The 24062-nt window shown below is 41.8% G+C and overlaps 1 protein-coding gene across 2 annotated transcripts in view; it reads left to right on the plus strand.

Moving 5' to 3' along the window:
* DLGAP1 (DLG associated protein 1) overlaps positions 1-24062 on the plus strand; it is a 369407-nt gene that overhangs the window by 336222 nt on the left and 9123 nt on the right. For both annotated transcript variants that reach the window (XM_026035402.1, XM_026035401.1), the window contains 3 exons: positions 8625-8998; positions 11724-11818; positions 18752-19170. In XM_026035402.1, coding sequence (XP_025891187.1) covers positions 8625-8998; positions 11724-11818; positions 18752-19170 — 888 coding nt within the window. The remainder of the gene's footprint in view (positions 1-8624; positions 8999-11723; positions 11819-18751; positions 19171-24062) is intronic.

Here is a 24062-nt window from a genome sequence, read left to right on the forward strand (position 1 = left end):
TCTTCTTTTTTTTTTTTTTTCTTTTTTGGTAGAAAATGTGCAGATGTAACTTGCTTGTTTTAGGCATTCCTGCTTGGAAAAGAACACCCCAAAAATGATAAGTGCTGAAAACTGTAATACTGACTATATAAAAGCAAGTGAGCACCTCTCTGGTTGAAGAGATGTTCTTGCTCAATATCCATATGATAGCTTCCTTTCTGAATGTCATTTTTCTGTATTTTATGTTTATCAGTAATCCCCTATGAGCAAAATATATTGTTGTTATACCTGCATAGTTCTTCTTTTGAAGAGAAACAGGTCCAGAGAAACAGGTACTAAAATGATTTAAATCAATTAGTGGTGTTTCATGTCAATTTATAGTAGTTATAAAGTTGTTCGTGTTGCTTTTATCAATACAATTCTTCTTACAGTTTGTCTTGGCATTTATTTTCTTGTCTTTGGCATTTGTACAGTTTCTTTCCAATATATATCTAATTAAAACGTATCAGCCCTTCATCACTGCTGTCATCCAAATAACTTTTAAGTCTTAGCCAAATTATTTACTATAATTTTACATATCAAGCAGCATAAAATAAAAAATCTCAAATCAAATGTAAAGGTAAACTTCAGAGACAGTTTGAGTGCACTAAAGGCTTGATGTAGTCAGGCACTGAGTAAAAAACTTTAAGTATATACTTACTTTTAAGATGTGAGATTAAAGAGATTTAAGCCATTTCCTGGATCAGGAGACAAAGTGCCTTGCACAGCTTGGAACTGAAACATCAGGAGGAAGGAACATCATGAGGCAGTTTGCTTAATAACACTGGTTGCTACTACAAATAGTAAATTCCATCTTAAATAGGTCGTATTAAATACCTTCAAGTAGTCTGTGTAAAAGAAATGACTTTTTTGATTGCTTAAAAGCTACTGAACTGCCCTAGGGTTGAATAGCGTGCAGAACTGGTGTACCTACATTTCCACAATTGTTGTAATACACTGATCCCCCAATGGCTGGGAGAATATAGCTGTCCTGTATGTACAGACTTGTCTTCTAATGCAGACTTTCCCCAGTGCAGGCCAACTTTGAGAAGTTCATTAGCAGCAGTGCTGCTTCCCTGCCTGAAGGCCCATATACAAAAATAACTAAGCCACACAGGCAAAAAACACACTCAAAGAGGGCAACTCGGAGAACCCATTTTGGCTCAGTAATTTAGAGGGAGCTCTAAAACTTTCACAAATTGTCATCAGGTTAAGTTATGCCCATATAGTTTTCAGTGGCAGTTGATCTCAATGTACAACTTGCTCATGCACTGTGGCATAAAAGGAGATCAGTTGAAATTCACTAAACTGATGCAGTTCGTTGGGATAAACACTGTGAACTAATAAATCTTTCTCCTGCTGTATTTTCACTTAAGTTCAAAAAAACACTGTGTTAGTCATTCCTACCTCTAAATATGTTCACAGCAGGGGATGGGTTTGCACCAATTTAAACTAATTGGATTATACACCAATTTCGACACATCCTAATCAAATTTCACAAGAATGGCTTGATGATGGTGTGTGCAATAATATGGTTACCTTACATTCAAGTTTAAGTATTCGAAGAACTACTTGGAATAAATAACAACAGAAGTGCCTTCTCTTGCTAAGATCAGTGGCAAATGAAGAAGGTGTAATTCCACTTTGAGGAGAAGAGGATGTATTTTACTCTCATCCTTTCCCAAAAGGAATCACACCTGGAACGTTGTCTTTGCAAGTTGATTGCTGTGAAGCATTTAAAGAGCAAATCCTTGCCATAATCCCGAAAACGGCAGTGTCCAAGTATGTTAATACCTAGCCAGCTTAAGTGCCGTGTGATCAGATTGCTAGGAGATAATTGGCTTGCTTAAGTCTCCTCAAAATTTACAGGTAAATTCAGCCAATTTATTGATTATCTAGCATCATCTGTTGCATGACAAAGATTGTACCATTTTGCTCTGCAATTCTTCCATGGAGTCCCTGACATCTGACCAAGCAAATTTCTCTGGAAATGACTGATTGATAAATTGGTTTTACTATCATGCTGCATGATTACCACAGTTTGAGGAAGAGTGATTGACAGCAGGGGATGAGGCAGGACATAGTGCAGCTCTGCTTAATGAACTGGGAAGGAGGGCACAACGTGCTGTACTTGTTTTATGAGAGCATTAGTGGTCACGTATGGGCTTGGATCTGACTACACACCTGCTCTGGGATCTGCAGGTTAGATAGGACTAAAGTCCTCTAAGCATTGGCTGCGCAGATATTACATATTACACGGGAAACCATCTGTACAAAAATAAGTGAGTATGTCCAGAAGCAATAATTAGAAATATTACGTGACAGCTTTGAGAAATAGCACCCAGAGTAATACACCCGAGCAGAATGGCAAGCGTGGGCTCCACTTTGGCAGGCCCACAGTGTACCTGTGTTGCAAGAGCAACTGATATATTCTAAAAATTGTGGGTTCACATTTCAGGCCACTTTTTCAAAAGCCCAGCACCAGTTCACTCATGTAAAAATGAGCCAGGTTTTCAAGTGTTTAGCACTGAAGAACTGCACAGCTGCACCTCAAGTCTTAATGTTCAGTAGTTTCTCAGTAGCTGAAGAAGACAAATCATTAGTAGTTCAGAGTGTGTTTAATTTTGAAACTTTTCAAATATATCACTCTAGGCAGAATGGCTAGGTTGTTGCAGAAAGTTCAGTCCTCTGTGTTTTTGAAAATCTGTGTCTTGGTTCTTGTTTCACACTAAAATAGCTGCTTACATATATGTGTCTGTATTTGGATAGCACAACTCCCTGTTAAAAAGATCGCCCATTTTGTTTTATTAACAGCATTGCCAGAGGGAAGGAGATGCAAATTCTGAAATTTGAGTGCAATGCAGTAACACGTAAGAAAATGGTATATCAAAGTGCTAGTGAAGTACCTTCCTGGAAAATATATGAGAAAATAGTCTGATTTCATCAGGCTGTACATTACTACATTTATTTACTGTTTCATATCTTTGTCTAAGTGGGATGAACTACCATATGTCATATAGTTCCCTCTGTTTCACATAAATGCTTTTTGTAAGAAAAATGTATTAATATTGAGAAAACTTCCAAATCTTCTATTATAATTTTACAACATGAACTTACGAAGCATAAAATATTTTTAAGTGTCCTTTTTTAATCTGAAATTCTACTGTTTACTTTTTTCCATGAATACCCTTGCAAGCAGGAAAGATGAAGGAATTGGTGAAGTATTTCAGTGCAGAAAACTTTGGAATAGTTCACTGGATTAAGTTAATGCTTAGTTAATGCTAATGCATACATAATGCTATAGTTAATGTTTCCCTGATTTTTCTCATTTAAAAAAAAAAAAAAAAAAAAAGATGTTGTACAGATTAAAAGAGATTGTAAATAACTCTAACATCATGTCACATGAAAAAGTGGCTAGGACTGAATGTCCGGAGCAGCCGCCTGTAGGCATGAGCTCCGTATGCACGGCTTGAGCTCACTGAGCCCATCCCAAGCTATCAAGCAGCAGAAGGAAATCTCTGATGTAAAAAGGCAGGCGAGCTCCTACACGTTAACTGACAGGAAATCTAGATCTTCTGGCCTATTTTATTCCTGCCTTCTGAAAAAATAAAGCCAGGCCTAATCGCTTGATGTCACTGAAGACAACAGTTTCTAGTAGTAAAGTATCCTGAATTCTCCTACCTGAGATCTACTTTGGGCAATGACTTTCAGTTTATAGGGAAAGTTTGCTTGAACTTCAGGTGCTGATAGAAGTTTCTGCTTTCTGGACTAACAAGCTGAATTATGTTATTATTCCTCTGTTAACATACTGGCAGCTTTATGTAGAGAAGAGGTCAGCTGTAGCAATATGCAGAGCAAAGGGGATCTCCTAAGGAGATATGGGTGCTGCATTACCCATTAGGTACCCATGATCTGTACCTATCTCCCTGTGATAAACTGTACTCAACACATGCTTTTGACTCTCACCTGTTCTCTGTGCTCTAATTCAGCGCTTGAACTCCTGACTGGTATTAGCCGATGCCAACAACAGTCATTAAAAGAAAAAAAAAATCTGCTAGAGAAATACTTGCTTATCATCCACTGATTCTGCATATGCAGATTTTTTCACTCAATGTTAACCTCACTTGAGGTACAGGACAAGCCATATTTAGCCCCATCCCTCTCTGAGGTTTCAGCAGTTACACCAGTATAGCTCTTCACAAGGCTGGGAGTACATTTCCCCAACCTGCAAACACACATGTTCACATTTACCAGAAGGTCAGCTTTTAAACCTCCGAGTACTTAGGATATTAACTCTAAAGCTGGGCTGTGCTGCCATGGACAGTGAAGACAGTTATGTCTCTGTGACTTGAGACATAACTAGGTTATGAGTTAATACCCCTTTCCAAATTCCGTGTAGCTTAGGCTTCTGTCAGATAAAATAGATCATTATACAGGGGTGAGCATACAGACAAAGGATGGTATAGACAGAATGCATGCCAGCATGGTACAGAGTTCAGTAGCTCTCATACAGGAGAACAACAACATCTATAAATCACTCTGTTTTTATTCCCTTTGAAAGTTTAGAATTTCATATAAAAATCTTTATTTCATTTTGTTCTTTTCAATAGTTAATCTCTCCTTCCTCAGAAGCTATCTGCTATCTGGAAACAGCTTTTCTATTAAGAAAATGAATTCTCACTTTCATCCCAATATTTCTAGGTGTAAAAATACATGGAATCTATCACCTCATTTCCAAGCATTCCCCCAAAACCTCCAGAAAGCAAGGAAATAAATGCAAGTCCAAAAGAAAACCACAGTTGGTTTCTCCATCTTGCCAGAGAGTGGCAAACTCTGAAATCAAGCGATGCCATCTATCACTCTGGGAGCATGGGGCAATGCAGTCATGAGGCTCACGCCTGCCAGGATGGGCCGTCATCTGCCTGGGTGTTGAGTATGTGTGAGACCATGGGCATCTCACCCGTGTAGCAGCTAGGAGTAACACACCTGTCCTGCAGGTGTGAAATCAGAAGAGCAATGTCCATCCTGCAGGGCTAAGAAATTCATTGCACCTAATTGCTTAGGTGCATTGTGTCTTTTGCTGCCCCTTGCAAACTGTGCCGATAGTCTTTTTATTCAAGGAAAGGCTATTATTTTACTTAATTTTAAATTTGCAATTCCATTTATTCTTCAGCTTGTTAACCAGTTTTCTACAAGCCTACCGAATTAGTGCAAGGAATTGCTTACACATCTCATCCCTTGCAGTGTTCAAAGTGCCTGAATTTGATCTCCTCGCAAATATTAATCTGCCTTGGGGTTCTCCTGAGTACCATTCACTGAGCTAGAAATCCGTGTTTGCGTGCTGCTGTTTGCTCCTTGAGGGCTCATCTCCCTAGTGAACATGTTTAAACAGCTGAAGTGCTCTTACAATGAAACATTCAAATTCAAGCTTTTATTATTATGCAATCTGGGATTTTTTTTTAATCATTAGACTTCCTTCTGAACTGGGTGGTTGACACTCCCTGTTCCAAATTCCTGTCCCATGAGCTAGTTGTTTGGAAATACTAGCTGGGAGGACAAACACCGTGACTTTTCTACTTTTAATCCGGAGAAAGTGCTTTCTCACTAGGTATTTGGGATTAAACTGTAACCCAAAGACAGGCCGCAGAAATAGGATAAAGATCAAACTGAGCTGGGGAGCTTTGCTTAGTGGATTGATCCAGATAGGAATGATGGACCTGGTACAAGGCCCATCGGGAGTCAGAGGATTCTTTCACATGATTTAACTGGTTTTCTGGATTCAGTCTTGCACAGGCCCTAGGAGAGGAATGTATACCTGCTTTAGCAGCCCTTGTGCTCTGTGAAGTAATAGTAAAGTGTGTTCTGTGTTGGGACAAACTTAGAGCTCATGGACACAACCACTAATCATTTAAAAAAAAAAAAAAAAAGGGGGATTTTGAAGTAACTCTATGTCTAAACAAATTTAGTGAAAAATCAGCCTACGCTGACTTGACTTTCCAGCCAGATGGGGTTCAATACAGAACTTTGCCCCTTGAGCCATGTCCAGGAAGGTATTTGCTAGGGGATTTATAGTCCTTTGCCTTCGCTTCCTGATGTGAATTACATTTCAAGTGCAAAAAGCCTTGGAAGTTCCCCGTGCATCCCACAAGCCTGCTGTAATGGTCTACCCCAGAGTCCACCTCCTGAGCACAGGAGAACAGAATGACACGTCTTCCCATTGGAGTGGGATGCAGCTCTCGGCCTGGCCAAGACAGCAACATGCAGTGCCTTCCAGCTGCTGTGCCACGAGTTGCCTGGTCCTCACAAGCGCAGGGGGAAAAGGGATGCACCGAGCGGACTGCAATGATTCCCACCAGGTCCTGAAGAGCTTGGCCAGCTCCACGACCAGGGCTGGAGCCCCGCTGCACTGGGGTCTGTGCAGAGGTGTTGACGTGGCTTCAAGTCGTGAGGTGCCCAGGCCGTAAGGTGCCCAGGCCCTGCTCCGCCAGGGCCGCCCCGTGCGTGCCGCGCGACGCCGGGACGCGGAGGATTTGTTCTGACTTGCTAAAACACTGTTTGCCGTCTCCCTTCATGCCCCGCCCTGTGACGACTTCTCACGACGTCGATTCTCCCCCGCTGTCCGTGGAATGACTTGAGATTTAGTTAGCTAAAGGCAAACATCCTTCTTTGCCAGGTGCCTTCAGCTCCGTACCGGCTACGTTTACCTGCAGAAGGAAAGGCGTCTTCATCAGACCACTCTGTATGGGCAGTGTCTCCCTGTTACCTCCAAGCTTCGCAGTGACCTTGCCTAGTATGTCTGAAATGGGACAGTCTGTACATCCCTGCACAGCAAAGTTCATTGCACACCTCTGCTAGATGAGTTCTTGACAGGTTTCCCAGAGCAGGACACAAATATAGGAGTATGTATGTGGTTCACATCGCTGCAGGTATTTTGCTTGATATAAGCGCTTAAAAAAAACACCTTTAACCCCTATAGACTTTCAACTTCCCAGGAGTTCAAATCTGACAAGCTCATTTCTGCCCATCTCTTTTCTCAAAGATGCTGTGGTTTCTGTTTGAGACTTCAGAAGTGATTCATATGTTGAAAATCCTCATTGCCTTAGTGAAATGTGTTTTTTTCACATTAGCATTTAACGTGTTTTACATGGGTTCAGACATGTTATCAGAAACTTAGACTAGAGTCCTTAAAAAAAAAATCCCCTGTGATTTCATGCCCTGGAAACACCTTTTACACTGTAACGATTCCTGCAGCTATTGGGAGATATGAGGCATATGGATCTGAGTTAGTCAAATTAATACCATAAAGGATTCTGGCTCAACAAGTACATGCAGTGCAAACAGCAGAACAGCTGTAGCACTGTTACCTTTCATGTGGGTGGTACAGACGTCTGCCAATTAAAATGATCTGATGAATCATTTCTTCCCATATGATTACGGTTAATATGAATTATGTTAACATGTTTGTGTCTGAACTTTGTACAGGTTTCTTTAAAAAACTGCAGCATTTCACGATTGTTTTTTTGTTCTTCGTGAACTTTCTTTCCTCATTTGAAAGCATTCCAGGATGTCAGAAATGTAGAGCCGCCAACTAGCCCTTAAAAGCTGGTTTTATCTCCATGTGCTTTCTGCATGTAATTCTGTACACACCGGTCTTAAGTGTGGGAACTTCAAGTTCAGCTTCTAAATTCATATAGAAACACTTAAAAAGGGAATGTATCCTTCAAAATACAAAAGCTGCAAGTTCCCATGAAAAGATGAGTCCTTACAAATGATTAAAGCCTCTGTTGTTGCAAACATTTACACTTACATGTTCTTTTAAGTAGTCCCACTAATGGACAGGCTTCATCTGGTTATGAAACTTCTTGTGTGTAAAATGAAGCAGATTTTTTTCCCAGAACTGACATGTTATATTTAGAAAGAGAATTTGAGTGGTAAAATGTTCTCTTTGAAAAATGTCTTCCACAGCTTACAACATATTTCAGAGTGTTTGTGAGGTCTGCGCAATAAGCGACACATTTTATACTGAGAAAACAGAAGTTTAAATATAATTATTGTTAGCAGATTTTGACCTAGGATGGTCTTGGAATCTCTCTTTGATGAAAGAAATGTGATTTAAGATTCTACTTAAACTTGGTAAACACAGAAGAGCAGGACAGAGAGAGAGAGAAAACATGATTTCATTAAAACTGCATGAAAAACAGGGTAGCCGGGATATTTGAGGCTGATTGCTGTGAATCCTGATTACAAACTATGATCAGAATGAAGACTTGGGGGAATGGCTTGTCCACCTGTGGACTTAAAAAAAATAGTAATAAATATGCTGAAGAAAACAATTCTAAAAAAGATGAAGGAGGAAGTTGGCAAATCACTCTTATCTTTCCCTCCATTGGCAATTCTGCCAGTCACAGCAGGAGGAGCACGGGGCCATGGTGAGCAGGGCAGGAACCTGCTGCTGTCACTGCAGCTGCTTGGGGCTCTTTGGCCAACTCAAAATCTTTGGCCAGCTTTGGCCAACTCTTTGGCCCTGCTCCTGCTCAGGGATGTTCTGGGATCATTTTTTTTCTGTCAGCTCAGTAAATCAAGAACTCTCATATGTTTTTTTCCAGTATCATCCTGCATCACCACTTATAAGAAGACACCACCTCCAGTTCCACCGAGAACTACCACCAAACCATTCATTTCCATCACGGCCCAGAGCAGCACGGAGTCTGCCCAGGACGCGTATATGGACGGGCATGGACAGAGGGGAGATATCATCAGTCAGTCGGGACTTAGCAACTCCACAGAGAGCTTGGACAGTATGAAGGCACTAACAGCTGCCATTGAAGCTGCCAATGCACAGATCCATGGCCCAGCCAGTCAACACGTAGGAAACAATACTGCCACTGTCACCACCACCACCACCATTGCCACAGTTGCTGTAGAAGACAGAAAGAAGGACCACTTCAAGAAGAACAGATGTTTATCTATTGGAATACAGGTACAGGACAGGATTTGGATTGTAATGTAATTTGTACATTATAAATTGATTATAATTTGCCATTGCTTTGGATTTCTTCACTTCTTTCGCTGTTCAGTTATTCAGTGTTCCATGTATTTTCCTCCTTTTCCTGACAGGTGCCTGTATAGAAGCTGCAGTAGGCCAGTAGTTCTGCACGGTACTGATGATGTTTAACTAATTTATCATATACACACCAGGAAAAAAAAAAAAAGGATTTGTTTAAGTCTCCTTACTGCCTATTATTCAGCTTTGTTAAATTACACACATGAGCACTAATCTATGAATCATAACACAGCAGGGGTCAGAAAAGCATGAATTAAATCATTGAAAGGGAATGTGTAAAACAATGATTTACATTACACTATCACCCGAAAAATATTTTCGTCCGGTCTCACTGAATTAATTGTCACTGCTTATTCATGCATTTCATAATGACTGGTAGCCACTTGAATGAGGCGCCTTTGTTCCTCTCTCAGCCTCAAGAGCCGGGATGATAAGTTCCTTCTGATTTGCCCTTGTTAAAGAAAATTGCATTTTGTTACCTCTAGTGGAGTGAAACAAGAAAACCAACCCAGCCAGGGCTCACTCCTGTTTACAGAAAGGAGAGGAGCAAATAAAGTAGACCAATTTAATCTGTAATCTTATTTAGTCTTTCCCATGCCCCCTCTGCAAGAATGTGTATAGGAGAGAGGCTGTCTACCTGCAGGATTTGGTTCTGCAACAAAGTACGTGAACTTTCCATCAGCTGAGAATCAACATGAGTTTTGATGGGAGATGAATCCTAAGCAAATAGCACGGTGATCTGCAGCTTATCAGCCTTCACGAAGTCAGCCTTCGTGAAAAGACAGGATTTTTTTCTTGCAGATGGTTGTGTTTACAACCTCCCATGTGCCTGGACAGGCTTATCTGATTAACAAAGGCTAAGAATTTACTCTGAAATTTCCCCATCAGCCTGGTGAGAGGTGGTGTGCAGAAGTATGCCATGCCAGGAGGCAGCTTCTGGAGCAACTGTGACTTTAGTAATCTCATGCTTCTTCGTGGAAGGGCAATAATTACCACAAAGGGCTTGGCTTCTGAGAGCTGAGGAAAGCAAAGCTCAAAATGTTGGTCAAGCTTTTGAAAATATACCTGTAAAATTGTGAAAGGTACAGATGATCAGCATAATCAGCATCCATGCTCCACACTGGGCATCATATGCAAAGAGCTGCCAGGATAGGGGTGTGTAGAAACTAGCAGAGGTGTCTTAAGGGTGCGTTTGTGTGCAGTGGAAGCGCTGTCAGCAGTGCTTCATGAACAAGCAAAACTGTTTGCCAGTCTGTTCTGTAGTCCAGTTTGCAAGCAGTTGTGCTGCAACAGCTGAAGGGCAAGTGTGGGTGAGGAAATACCATGACCCTGCTCTGGCTGCCAGAAATGACTTAGAAATAGCAGCCTTAAGACATGTAGGTAGTGTCTCAGTGCTCAGACTGGCAGCATGAAGTCAGTTTCCCTCCACTGACAATAACTAGATGAGCTTAGACTGAACTAGACCAGGTAGATGCTGTACTTCTAGTTTGGCCCATCTCTGTAGAGCAATGCAAGTCACATTAGCCAGAGGCTTGGTTTGCATCTTTCTCTAGTAAATACACCTAACGTGCAGTTGTGATGGACCTCTCGTGCACCCTCTGACTCCCTCTGACACTGCTGGGATGCTGTAAGCCTTTACAGTAGATCTGGTCAACAACAAAAAACTAAATGCTTCCATCAGAAAGGTTACTTTTCTCTGCCAGTTATGGGATTTCCCCCTAACTAGACTTGCATAACTGCTGGATTTAGGGTGTAAAGATCTCCCCAGATACTTCAGTACCAGGCAGGGGTACTCACTGATTAGCTCTGTAACTCCCATCCCCAGTTCTTTGAAATCATGAAATCACTTCTGCACGGGGCTGCTAAAGGCTGTACCAACATCCAACTTCTTTCCTAGTAGCACCCCAGAGCATTTGCAGTGCCAGGTGCTGGCTGCAGCTGGAGCTTGTGCCTGAGGTCAGAGTAAATCCACAGGTCACCTTGTACCAATACTGTGATCCAAAAATGCTGCGTGATGGCTTTTTTTTTTTCTTTTTTTTTCTTTTTTATTTTTGAAGATTAACAATCCCACATTGGGAATTAGCAGCTACGCTGGTTGGACCCAGAATGTTGTGGTTTTGCTCAGTTAAAGGCCCATCTGTGACTAAACTTTAACTTCAAGATAATGCCAGCCAACCCCTGCATCTGCTTTCTTTAAATCCTGATTCAGAATACTTAATGTTTAAGCTAAATAAACACATAATTTTGACATCACTTCACAGACAGACACATGCAAACTAGCTGGTAAAGTCAATCAAATGGTTGTGCACAGCAGGCAGGTTGTGCACATGAGGGCTTTTCGAAGGCTCTGACAAATCTGAGCATCCGGCCTCCATAAAATACTGGATAAATGTCATCTGCACTTTGTAGGCCTACTGTTGTCTCAACAAAGCTGTTTTAAGACTATCAAGAATCACGAATATTCATAATATATATTCATAATTATATCAGAACATGCAATATAAGCTCTATGACTGTATCAAGGTAGTTAACCGTACAAGTCGTATGTGTGGACACTTTATAGTTAGCATACATGGAAATACTAAATATGGGGGTGATACCTCCCCTAAAGCACATCCTAATTAGCTGGTTGTTTTTTAAGGTTGACGGTGCTGAAGAATCTACCCCCAAATCAGGTGAAAATAAAGCAACCAGTAAGTTCCAGTCCATAGGAGTTCAAGTAGAGGAAGAGAAGTGGTGAGTAAAAGTTCACACTGTTTTTCTGAAGTAAATAATTACATTGCAATTAATTTTTAAGAGCCCTGGTTCCTGCATGCATAGCAAAACAAGCCGTTTCTTGATGAACTCTTATTAGATCACCCAGCCGAAAAGAGGAGGAAACAACTATTCTTCAATTTAAAAAATAAATAAAAAAATGAAAACAAAGAAAACAAAAGAAAAACAAGTAAACAAAAGAAAACAGCTGTCAGCAAGAGGTAGGTTTCTTACAGAAGACAGATTGCCAGAGGGCAGCCCCTTTGCAGGGCAATGTGAAGGTGCAGGGCACGCTACAGGCAAATAAAGTTGCTGAGGGCCTTACCACATCTGCAAAGCCTAATTCCTGCCCCAAACAGGACTCAGTGACTCCTTTTGGCGCAGTGCAGCCTTTGGAGACATTTTGCCCATAACTAACTTGTGCAAGGAAGGCCGGCGGGCAGGGAGAGCAAAGTCCCCCCTCGCAAGCTCTGCAGAGAAGGCCCGAGCGCGGCGTATCAGCGCTGAGGGCAGCATTAGGGCCCTCTGCCCTCCTCTGGCCTGCCAACAGTAGTATCAAGTACAGAACAAACACATTTTTTACGCTTGTTTTTTACACATCTGCTATAAGAACAAAAAATAACGTGTTACCTACGCGACTTTAAATTCAGCAAATTCTGTTTGTAAGTCTGCAGAGAGTGTTTTCCAATGGTTTTAGAAGGTTAAAGGGTTTTCAGCAAAAATAAGTGCAAGTTTCAGTGACCTTGTTAGGCTGTTACTAAGTTCCTCATTAACCTGCTAAAACATCTCCTTCTGACAGACGTGTCTTTATGTGTTAGACCTTAGCCCCATTTACCCACAACTCTTCCAGCCTAGATAAATGAGTGCATTAGAATAGATGCTGAAGGACCATTTACCTTCTGCCTAAGCACAAAGGGAAGAAATATCCCCTCGAAGCCCAACCCCCATCCTCCTTCCCTCCAAAAAAACAAGAAGAAAAAGGGGGAAAAAAAAAAAAGGAAAGAAATAGCTATTTGTAAATACCTTGCTTCCAAAGTTCTCTTTCTATTGCAGTTTTTAGTGTTTGATAGCATAAGGTACAGTTTGTCTGCCAGGGTCTGCCCTACAGAGCCTGTTATTTTTGCATTTCCCATGACAGTTCAGGGCATTCCTTGCTGATAGAAGTTGAGGCTGCTGCTGTTTAGAGCAGCCTGGCAAGCAGCAATCTATCATGCACTTTCAGAAGTGAGCTGACTGATGAAGGGCAGCCCCTAATCCTCAGAAAATGAGTGCACTCAGGACACAAAGGGCTTATCAGCACAATTTTGCACTCATATTCTTTCTTTTTTTCTCCCTCCCCAGCAGAGTACAATGTATTGATCATCTGTTACAGGAATAGAATTGTAAATACAGGGCATCTGCAAAACCTCTGAGGAGCCCTTTTGAGTTGTATCTTTGATAAATTAATGTTAAAGAAAAAAACTTCACTCAGAAATATTGTATAAATATAAGATAAGAAGAATGACATAGCAAAGAGGATAAATACAGTAAATTAATCATTTTCCTATGCCAGTCTAAGGTATAAATGTATTACTAAAAATCATCAAAGATATCCGCTTAATGCACGGAAAGCCTTCCATGCAAAATTTCTTTCACTCCTCTCCTTAACTGCTGTCCCTTGCTGTCCTTTTCTCCCCCTTTCCCTCCTTTCATACAGCTGTCATCCCCACACTCAGGAGCCTTACCTCCTCATGTCCTTTTAGATATTCCTGCTTCTGTGCTTGGACCAAGTAAGCAAAACATTTCACGTCCGTGTCTTGATTTAAGTGACTCCTCAAAACCATAGCATCCTCAGAGCACAGCTCTATCTCTTCCATCTTCCATCTCAACTCAGACCTTTCATTAGCCTTTCACTCTGTAACCTGGGCTTTCTGCCAAGACAAATGAATCTGAATTCTCCTGCTCCTCCTCCTCTTGCACTGCTCAAGGGAAAAATGTGCCTAGCGCTACCTGACCATATTACAGCTGGACCCATCACTGCTACTCATCTTTTCCCTGGTTCTTTATGCTGCCTGCTCTCAATTCTCCTTTTTGCATTAGGTGTTTTCTAAGCCCAGTTCTGCATTTTCTTGCATTTATAGATTACCTCTGTCCAGTCCTTCTTGCAAAAAGAAGTACTTTTATCAATTATTGTCAGCAGTAACCTATTGATCCTCTTGCTGTTACTCTCTTCCTGATCTCTATCTGATTTTCCACATGGTACTAACAAAAGTCTAAATAATATCTTCCTCCACTTTCCTCACATGACCCACCCCTTCCAGGGGCTGAAAGTGTATTTCTTATGGCTCTTACTGGAGGTATCTCAGGGCACTTCCACTTCTCTGTCATTTCTCTCTACCTGTGACTCCATCTTGACCCCGAGGGATCACCTTCCCTCCGCACTTATAGAGCATAATTGAATTGTTGTAAGTCAACCAGTTCTACTGAACCAGAAAAGAACAAGTCATTTATTGTGCCAGGCCAATTAACACACATCCTTACTGATTAAAGGGCAGATCCTTTAAGCTCTCAGTCCCATAGCTCTGTGATGGCTTTTGGTCTCCGTTGCACTGCACCTTGTGTGCCTCAAAATCTCCTTCTATTACATGCACACCCCAAAAAGTGCCTTGCCCATTGCTCCCTATTCTGTCAACTGCTAATTATAATCAGTTTGACATTAAGAGGATTTATGAATACTGAAATGATGGTAGTTTGTGAACTAAGAATACTGCCATACGAAACTAAGGCCACGTGCTTATTTATGCATTTACCTCCTACCTCTTCTTCGGTTTCTCTTGGGCAAAGGAAGGTGTGCACAGCTCCTGTTGTGAAGCTCCTTTGCCTAACATTTGAGTTAAAGCCCTTTCATGCTGGGCCTCTCCCAGTGAGGAATGACACCCATGTTGTTTTTCAGTTTTAATGATAAAAAAGCAAAAGCATAGTCAGAAAAGACTATAAAGTGAAATGATTTGAAGTGGTGGCAAATGGATGTTAAAAAAATACTCTCATAAAGAAAAAATAAATCCTCTTCTTTCCTTTTTTTTCAGATAGCTTTTTTGGACTTGGTGACATTTGTTTTCTGCCAACACTCAGATTTTAGAGTCTTACCTACATTTTCTCACTGAGCTGGAGCTGAAATTAACTCAGTTTTTAGTGCAGCTTTTCTGGCTCTGTATATTTTGCAGGGTGAAAGGCATTCCACTGAGAAACTCTGAAGGATTTTGGTAACATGAACCACAATAGAGGATTAGCGTTTCCCTGTTAAGGCCCTTGAGGGATGAAAAAAGGTTCTGTGAATGGCAGAGGGGGAGGGACAGAATAAAACCCATAAGATTCTGTAGTTTGATAGTATGGAGAGTCTATGCTTCTGTTTGACACAGGTCCTTGATGATGTATGGCTGAAGAGCCCTCCATTAGAAGACATGCATGTCAATGTGTGTGCTAACTCTTTCTGCAGTTTGTTTTGTTCTGCTGACAGCTCTGCAACCTGGCTGGACAAACCCCCAAGAAATATTAGAGGCAGTAGATAAAATCAGGCAGGCTGAATTTGATATAAGTGCTACTGAGATTTTCCATGCCTAAATTGACTTGGAAACCATTTTCCTCTTTTCCTTCCTTTTTTTCCTTTTTTTTTTTTTCCTCTTTTTTCCTCTTTTTTGTTTCCTTTTTTTTTAAGAAAGATAGAAATGCAAGCATGTTTTTTTAAAAAATCATTATATTAAGAAGCAGAGTTGAATGCTAACAAGTGACCCTGTTGTTGATGTTCAAAACATTTTTCATCCTGCTGTTCTCCATACTGGTTTATCCAGTCTGAGGTTTCATGGCTTTCTGCACCTTAGGCCAGATATCTGCTGTACTTCTCTGAAGTTGCAATTATTACACCTTGTGCCTTCAGGGCACAACTGAATTCAAAAGAGCCAAGCCTGAAAGCAGAGGAAGAAGCAAGTCTCTGGTTTTGCCTATTTACCATAACAGTGTGGCAAATCATGTTTTTTTTTTTTTTTTTTAAGGTAGACATGTGAATGTTTTGTCTGTGTAGAAATAGTGAAAACTCAGGCATTAGCTTCGGAGATTCAGCAGCTCTCTTGTGGCGTGGAGTTCTAACTGAGAGCTAATGAAAGAGACACGTGGGACACAAATGGTATTTTTAAGATGAAACATACTGGAAGTGGATGAGGAAGCTATGTCAGAGACCAAAATAACCATCTATTAGGTAGTTTATATAGGCATGCTGGAGGCAGCTAGATAGTGGGTTTCTTCCTGCATTTCCACTTCATTCCACATGTATTTCTTTAGGAGTATTTTTCTTTTATTCTATATTGATGCTACATTCCACTGCCAAGTTGTTTTCAGACAGAAAGGTTACACTCTCCACTGCCAATAGTCTGTCAAATTGCCCTGTAGCATACTATTATATAGATCTTAAAAAGTTAAAAGAAAAAAAAAAAAAAAAAAAAAAAGGTAGATGATCCATTGTATTTGCTGAGCACAGTCCGGTTTTGGTGGTACTAGCACCCATTGAAACCAATGAGAGTATGTTCTTCAAAGGTTCAAAATGCAGTGCCTCCAGCAGTACATCACCTTGGTAAGTAGACCTTGGTGTTTTCCCCTTGGGGATTTGGGGTACACTGAAAAGCCCAAGTGTTAACTGAAATACAAGCAGATGCCTATTAGCAGATAGGACACACAGAGAGTGAAGGCAGGTTAGGATGAGGAGCTAAAAGCATGGAGAAGAACGAGGCTGATGAATGGATTTGCATTTCCCTGGTACCTTGGAAAGGGAGAAAGAGAATATAGGCTAATTAGGGCTTGGCTTTCTATGACCCTTGTCAATGAGTAAAATGAAACCCTCTGTGAGCAGGTGTCTGTGTGGGCACACGTTTGTTGTGTTGGTGGCCAAATTAAAGAAATCTTAAGAAAACTAGCACGGACTGGTCCAAACGATTTCCTTTGTGTGATCAGCCCAAAGCGTGGGTCTTTCTAACCAGCAGTACCAGTCTAACAGCTTTTCACAGCCAGGGACTTCTAGCAGATACTTAGGAAACTTATAAAGGAGTAGGGTGTGCATGAAGTGATACTTCTCCCAGTAGACTTTCCCAGTTTAGCACAGAGATTTCCGAAGCCAGATATGACATCAGTTCAGCAGCTCTTCCTGGACCTATCATCTCCTGTGAATGTGCTCAGGTTTTCTTTGAACCTATTTTTACCTTTGGTTTTCCTGATACCCTGTGACAATTTAATTACACATTGTGTGGAAAAATACTTCCTTTTGCTAAACTTTTAAGCCTTGCAACTGGCTGCCTTCCTTCCCGCCAGTTCTTGTACTCTGAGAAATGGTGAAACATCACCTCGCTCGGCATTTCATGGATCTCATATCCCTCCTCAGCCATCTGTTTTCTCAACCAAGAACTGCGTTTCTTTCAATGGAACCATACCACATCTCCAATTATCCTCGTCCTCCCCTGTGAACTTATTTTCTGCTATGTCAGTCCATAGCAAAATGCTTTGCTCTACTTGTCAAAAGATAAATACTACTGAGCCAGAGAGTTCTGCTTGCTCCCTGTTTCTCACTCTGATGGTGCATATCGCACGAAGCCACAATGGCATAACTGTGACTTTTGCATCATATAACAACCACCTGTTTCAAAAGAAACACGAGCAGCAGCTGTTACATTAAAATCTTTGTAATCTGGGCTATTATATATAAGAAAGACATATATATACACACAGAAAGACTGTTTTTAAAGTTTGCCAGTTATTTGCTTGTCTGAGAAGGTACTGTGAGCTGTCTTCTGCAGTGGATCTGGTCTATTTTGGTTTTTTTTTTGTTTTCATTGGAGAACCCTTCCCACCTCCCGTTTTGCTTTGCTCTCCCATTTTCAGAGCCCCACATCACAGCCATTAATCTTCCTGCCTCTTCCCCTCAGATGACACTAACTTCAGAATTTGGGGTGCTGTTTATTTAAAGAAAAACTACCCAAACCAAAAACCAAAACCCCAAATCTCACCTATGCTCATGCCTTTGCCCTCCTTTTTTTTTTTTTTTTTTTTTTTTTTTTTTTTTTTTTTTTGCATTCTCCCACTTTCTGTCTGCTTCTGCCAAGTAATTAAAGATTTGCTCTCTGCCCTCAGGGGCTCCAACATGTGCAAGCAATGCTTGGTGAAGGGAAGGTACCTACAGTGCAGCAGCCAGCATGTTGTGGGAAGCATAGACAGTAGGAGAAGATGCTCATTTGCCTGGAAAGGAGAAGAGTATTGTGAGGCTGAGGGCTGAGTATGGAAAAAAAAAATTCAGCACTGGAAACAGCATTAAAATTGTCAGGGAAGGCAGAGGTGTTTTCAGAAAACGTATACCTTGGGTACATGAACAATTCTGAAGACGTAATATAAAACCTCTAGCTAGGTTAAAATAGCTTTTTAAAAATGCACAGTATAATATAATGTAGATAGTGAATTCACTGGTAATAGTTTCTCGTCAGTTTCTGTTGAGAGGGAAGCAAAGACTGTTCTTATTTTTAAATGTGACTTGCGTTTGGGGGTCTACAGTGTGAATTTTAAAAGCTGGAAGCTCAATCATTTCTCAAAGTCAGGCCCCTTTAAGTTTTCTTTGATCCTGAGCTACAATTAGCTGTCTCTTGGAGCTGTGTCTTGGACACAACCATCAGGACACTTGCCTCAATAAACAGTGGAGTTGCTTGGAAAAAAAACAGAGATGTGTTTATTTGTTGGCTTCCAATGAGAAAAGAACTTAAATTTCAAGAAAAAGCACAGTGTAGCACGGAGAGCAGTAATTGCTAGTCTTAAGTGACTGAACAAATCCACTTTTATTGCGTTACTAACTTATCCCAGGTCACCTAGTGGAGCCTCTCTTAAGATTTTATGTCTGTGTTCTCCAAGCTTTCGCAGGTTTACACGCTCTAACAGTGTCACAACAGCTGTGCAAGCAGACCTGGATTTCCATGAGAACTTTGAAATAATTGACCCGCAAGAGGACAATACGTGCTCTGGACAAATATCAAGACAATATTCCCGAGATGCCAGCACTTCCACTGTTAGCATACAAGGGTCAGGAAACCATTACCATGCCTGTGCAGTGGATGATGACTTTGATACAGATTTTGATCCATCCATCTTACCTCCTCCGGACCCCTGGATTGACTCTATCACTGAAGACCCTCTGGAAGCTGTTCAAAGGTCAGTGTGTCCACGGGATGGGCACTGGTTTCTGAAGCTTCTTCAGGCAGAGAGAGATCGTATGGAGGGCTGGTGCCAACAGATGGAGAGAGAAGAGCGGGAAAACAACTTACCTGAGGACAGTAAGTAATCAACTACCTTAATATTGCAATTAGGAAAAAATATTTAATATAGGTCAAGTTGACTCATGTGAGTTCTGTAGTATGCCCTTTTTAATTTAGCTAATAATAAAACACTAGCCATGATTCTCAGAAGGACTGTATGTGTGTACATAATACTCCTTATTAAATTGGATGGGAAATGCAAGTGCTCATCACTTCTGAAAGTTAAGCAGTATTAGCTTTCTGGAAATCAGCTCAATGTACAATGGCGTAGTTCAATGAACCATTAGGAGATCAATCTGAGAGCTCTTGTAATCGTAATGTTTCTTAACTCTTCTGTTTGAAATTACTTCTCATAACCTTAGAAGGTAATTTAACAGATGTTAGTGATTTAGCTGGCTTTTGAGGATGGTTATGGGCATCAGATTCTGCAGATACTTCTCCCAACTGAAACAACGCTTGGTTTTGCTTTCAAATTAATTCTCTCTTTCCCTCTCCAGTCTCCCCTCTGCTCCCTTGCAGTTGTCATTCCTCTTGATCCTCTTTGAAAAACAAGTTCTCTATATTCTGTCATACATATACATTCATATACGCTCTGTGTCATTTCTGCCAGAAGTATTACCTCACTTGTAGGAATAGCACTTTCTTGTCTAGTAAACCCGATAAGAAGGGCTGGGTAGTTTACATTTGGTTTATCCACACTAGCTAGTGAAGAAGAGCTGCACATGTCGCTCCCAGTCCAGCACTTGTTTTGTCTGCCCATACAGAATAGTTGTACTGTATTAGCTGTCAACTTTTACACACAGGAAAACCTGTGAGCTTAGGAGTGTGCTCCTTCTCAATGAAGCTTTTCTCGGACTGTAGCACCATGCCTCTAGAAAATGCTAATGACCATATACATACAGGGAACTCAATATTTTATAGTTCAGACACACCTAAGTGTATTTTGGTGGTTATGGCAAATAAATACTTTTTCGGCCATGTACTTTCCTTAACCTCTTCCCAAAGCAGTAGCAAGATAGCTACTTCAGCGCCAGGATTGTTGTTACCAAATTTATAATCCTTCTCAAAAACTGAGGTGCTGGACCCTTTTAAGATATGAAGAAAAAGGAATTAAGACTGACAAATACTTTTTTCTTTAATTCTGAAAAATAGCTGAATTATTTCTGCTGAAACTTTCTATTCAACGCAGTGTATGAAGTAGCCATAAAGAAGTTTGATCTAAGTAGCTGGACATTTTTGTATGCAGAAAAAAAAAATCTAACGGAAAGTATGAGATAACTTTAATCATAAGCATGACTATCAGTTTCTTCTGGAGAAAAATACTGAAAAATTAACCTTCAAAGCAGATCCAGATTCTCCAAATTTTAGCAAACCTGAATCTGATTTTGAATGTACACCATTAATGTACTTAAAAATCTCTTTTGACCTGTATCAGAATACAAAGGTACTTTAGCTAGTTTGCAAGTAATGAACTTACAATAAAGTAAAACAGGCTTTGTTTTGAATAAAGTGTGTGAGCACATACGAAAGAGAAAATACCAAATGTGTATGTCCAATTCGCCAAACCTATTTGCCTTCCATTTGCTGTAGTGATAAATACTAATGGAAAACCCCATGGATGTTGTATTTGTCCATCAAAGAAGTTATCCCCCCCTTAGGAGAAGACCATGAAGTGAATTCTACAAGCGGGTGCACAGAGAAGTATCTGTGTACAGAATCTTCTCACAGCGGTTGGGTGCCTTTGCTATATGATAGTTTAAAGAGGTCTTTCTTCTAGCAATAAATGGGAAGGGGAATTGTGGGGGAGAGAAAGGAGCAGTTAGGCTGGCGATTTCCAATGCCTCCTTATGCAGCTCACGGCACGTGCCCTCCTCTCCGTCGCTGACTGGCACCTCCTGCTCCCGGTGGGAATGGGAGGGAGGAGAGGGCAGCCAGCGCTACGTGGTCTTGGGTGCGCTGGGGATTTCAGCACCGTGTCAGCGGGCGCTGCGGCACGCGCCAGCCTCTTGCCACCCTTCTGCGGGACAAGTTCAAGCTGGCATCGAGGCACTGCTTGTGGCTGGGGCCCCTTCCAAAGCCCGGGCGAATTAGGCCTTTTTCGTGCCCTTATGGAACGTGGGAGAGAGCGGGAGCGAGGAGGCGGCTCGCGAGGCGCGCGCGGGCCCGGGAGCGCAGCCGGCGTTTGGGCCGCACGGTGCTGGGGACGGTCTCCCCGGAGCCGTGGCAGCTGCTGGAGTGCCCGCTGCCCGGCGGGCGCTCCAAGTAAACCGATAGGAGCTGCGGGCGCACAATGCGGCCCTTGTGCGGAGCAGCTGCCTCGGGAGGCGGCTCGCTGCCGCCGGACAGTAGCTGGTATGTTACGGAGATACGGTCGGTGTTGTCTAACCGGGAATGGATCTGCCAGATGGGGCTGCAGGCTTCGAGCTGGGAAGGGAGTCTGCTGCTGTGTGTGGAAACAAGCTGCGCTTCAGCGGCCGCACGGTGAAATGCCAAAGTAGAGAGAAATACGGCTCCCCTTCTGCCATGAATTATTTATCGGAGAACATATTTAGGTTTTCTCTCAAATCATTTTCTGATAAAACCACGTTGTGCGTGACACACAGATGAACAGCACTCACACTTTAGGCCACGATACCTGATACGATTTCCATGTGTTTGACTGCTTGGCTGACACTGGCCATGAGCTCTGGGGCTCTGGTGAAAGAAGCATGTTAAGAGTCTGAGGCTAAAAGTGTTGTAAGAAATAGTTGAAGCTTTGGATCAGGCCTCAAGCGAAATCAAATATTCACCTCTTTTTTTTTGTTGTTATTATTTTGCTCTTTGCCCTCTGCTCTGTCTTCCTACCCCTCCCCTGAAAAATTTTGCATGGCAGAGCCCCATTGCTGACTATGGTGAATTTTGGCCCAGACTCTTGAGTAACCAGATATACCAAGAATTTGCAGCAACAGGTCTTCTTGCCAGCCTGCTGCTGATTGTGAACAGCACGTGAGCTATCTTCTTACAGCAGTGGTGGGCACAGGAGCAGAACCATTGCCACGGCCTTGGTCTGGTTCCTGTTTTTGCTGCTGTTGTTATTCCTAATTCCTGGATGGCATTCATCTTTCTGGAAGAACTGGCAAGCTTCGTTCTGTTCACCTTAAGAAATATTTCCCTTTCATGCAAACGCTTCCATGATGTGACTTTGGTGTTGAGATAACCATCAAAAGCAAACAGTGGGCCTGCTTCACCCCAAGTCAGGTGTAATGTGGGTTTAGTGATGGGGCAAGTCAGGTCAATATTGTAAAATTCAAATGGAAAGCCAAGGCTCTGACAAGGCTTGTCATTACATGGGGATCGCACCCTTTGGGCTAGTTTGCATGCAAAGGTTGACCTCAGATCTGTGCTAACCTAGCTATTTAAGACTAGAATCGCTGCAAAATCAGCCTGCTTCCAGCTGTTTCACTGATCTTTTGAAGGAAATCTTAAAGAGTGAAGGCTAGAAAGAAGAAAATGAGGGCCACGATTCTTTTTCTGATAGTTGTGCAAGGCAAAAGAAAATGAGATCAAAGGATTCAGTCCTGGGCACAAGCAAGTTTGTTTGCTGGGCTTCTCCAAGGTGTAGGTGGGATTGTTGTAGCCCCTGCCTTGCTACAAGATGCAAGGCTCCTCACCAAGTGCTGACACGGCCTGACGCGGGACCGTCACCCCCTCTGACACTTGCCCGGGACCTGCTGGATTGCTCCTGGCTCCGTGCCTTTGGCCTAATGCCCAAGCCTCCTTGCTCCAATCTTCTTTGTTCCTCAGAGGGAGCTCTCTGTCCTGGTTCTCCAAGAAAAGCTGGATCTGTGTTTGGACTCTTTGCAAGTATTCAAAGCCTAGCGAAGAAAAGTCCACAAGTAAAATGTCCAGAAAAATATAGTTGGGGGGAAAAAAAAAAAAAAAACTGTGCTAATAAAAGCAGAGTAAGTCAGAGACCACATGGAAACTGCTTTACTCCTGGTGAATAACATTTACTCATGCAGACAGCCCTATTAATTTCAGTGAGATCACTCCTATAAGCAAATATGACTCAAAGCAAGGACTGTAGAAATCTGCCTGCTCCATAGCTCGCCCAACTGTCTGTTTTCTCCTTAATAGCTGATCTTAAGACCTGAGTAGTAGCTTTAACGTTGCATTTCCTGGCTTTTGTCATGCTTGACATTATTTAAATGTAACTCCAGTCAACATGAATAGGCTAAAATGCTGGTCCATCCTGGCTTGGAAATGGATTGTGACAGCTCTATGGCAGGATTGCTTCATATGCACAGTGCACAGCTAGCATCTGCAACACAAATGTCAGGCAGTGGCCCTGCAATTTCTGCTATTGTTCCTGCCACTTGTTCCTGATGCCTGAACAAGTCCCCACCTTCTGTTCCCTAGCTCGATCTGGCCTGCCAAGGGTGTCTTCACATTAAAGGCATTTGATAGTCACAGCCCTGAAGTGTTTCCTTTGTGATATGTTAGACCCCGAGGCCTGTCAAAGTTGAAATACAAGAAGTTCTGTTGGTGTTTTAAGGACAAATTATGTAATCCTTCCTCAAAACTCCTGTTATTGCTCAAAACTCCTTGTATGTGACCACTTTCCATGTCAGCTTTTTTTCATGTGTTTTGTTATTGTTGTTACAAATGGCCTGCCCTCCAGTGTACAGCAGATGACACTGACACTAATTCTTTGCTTATGTTTGAAATTCTTTTTTTTTTTCCATTTCTCTTCCCATGAAACATACAGGGGGCAGGGAGCTATAGATGCCTACAGCAAGAGAATCCCAGAGTAAGTCCTGTGTAATAGTTAGAACTGGATTCATATGAAAGAGAAGTCAAAGGAAAGCAAAAAAGAAAAGAGAGGAGAGGAGAGGAGAGGAGAGGAGAGGAGAGGAGAGGAGAGGAGAGGA

The sequence above is a fragment of the Nothoprocta perdicaria genome, unplaced genomic scaffold (assembly GCF_003342845.1).
Source record: "Nothoprocta perdicaria isolate Ctin4 unplaced genomic scaffold, notPer1 scaffold_16, whole genome shotgun sequence".
Lineage (NCBI taxonomy): Eukaryota > Metazoa > Chordata > Aves > Tinamiformes > Tinamidae > Nothoprocta > Nothoprocta perdicaria.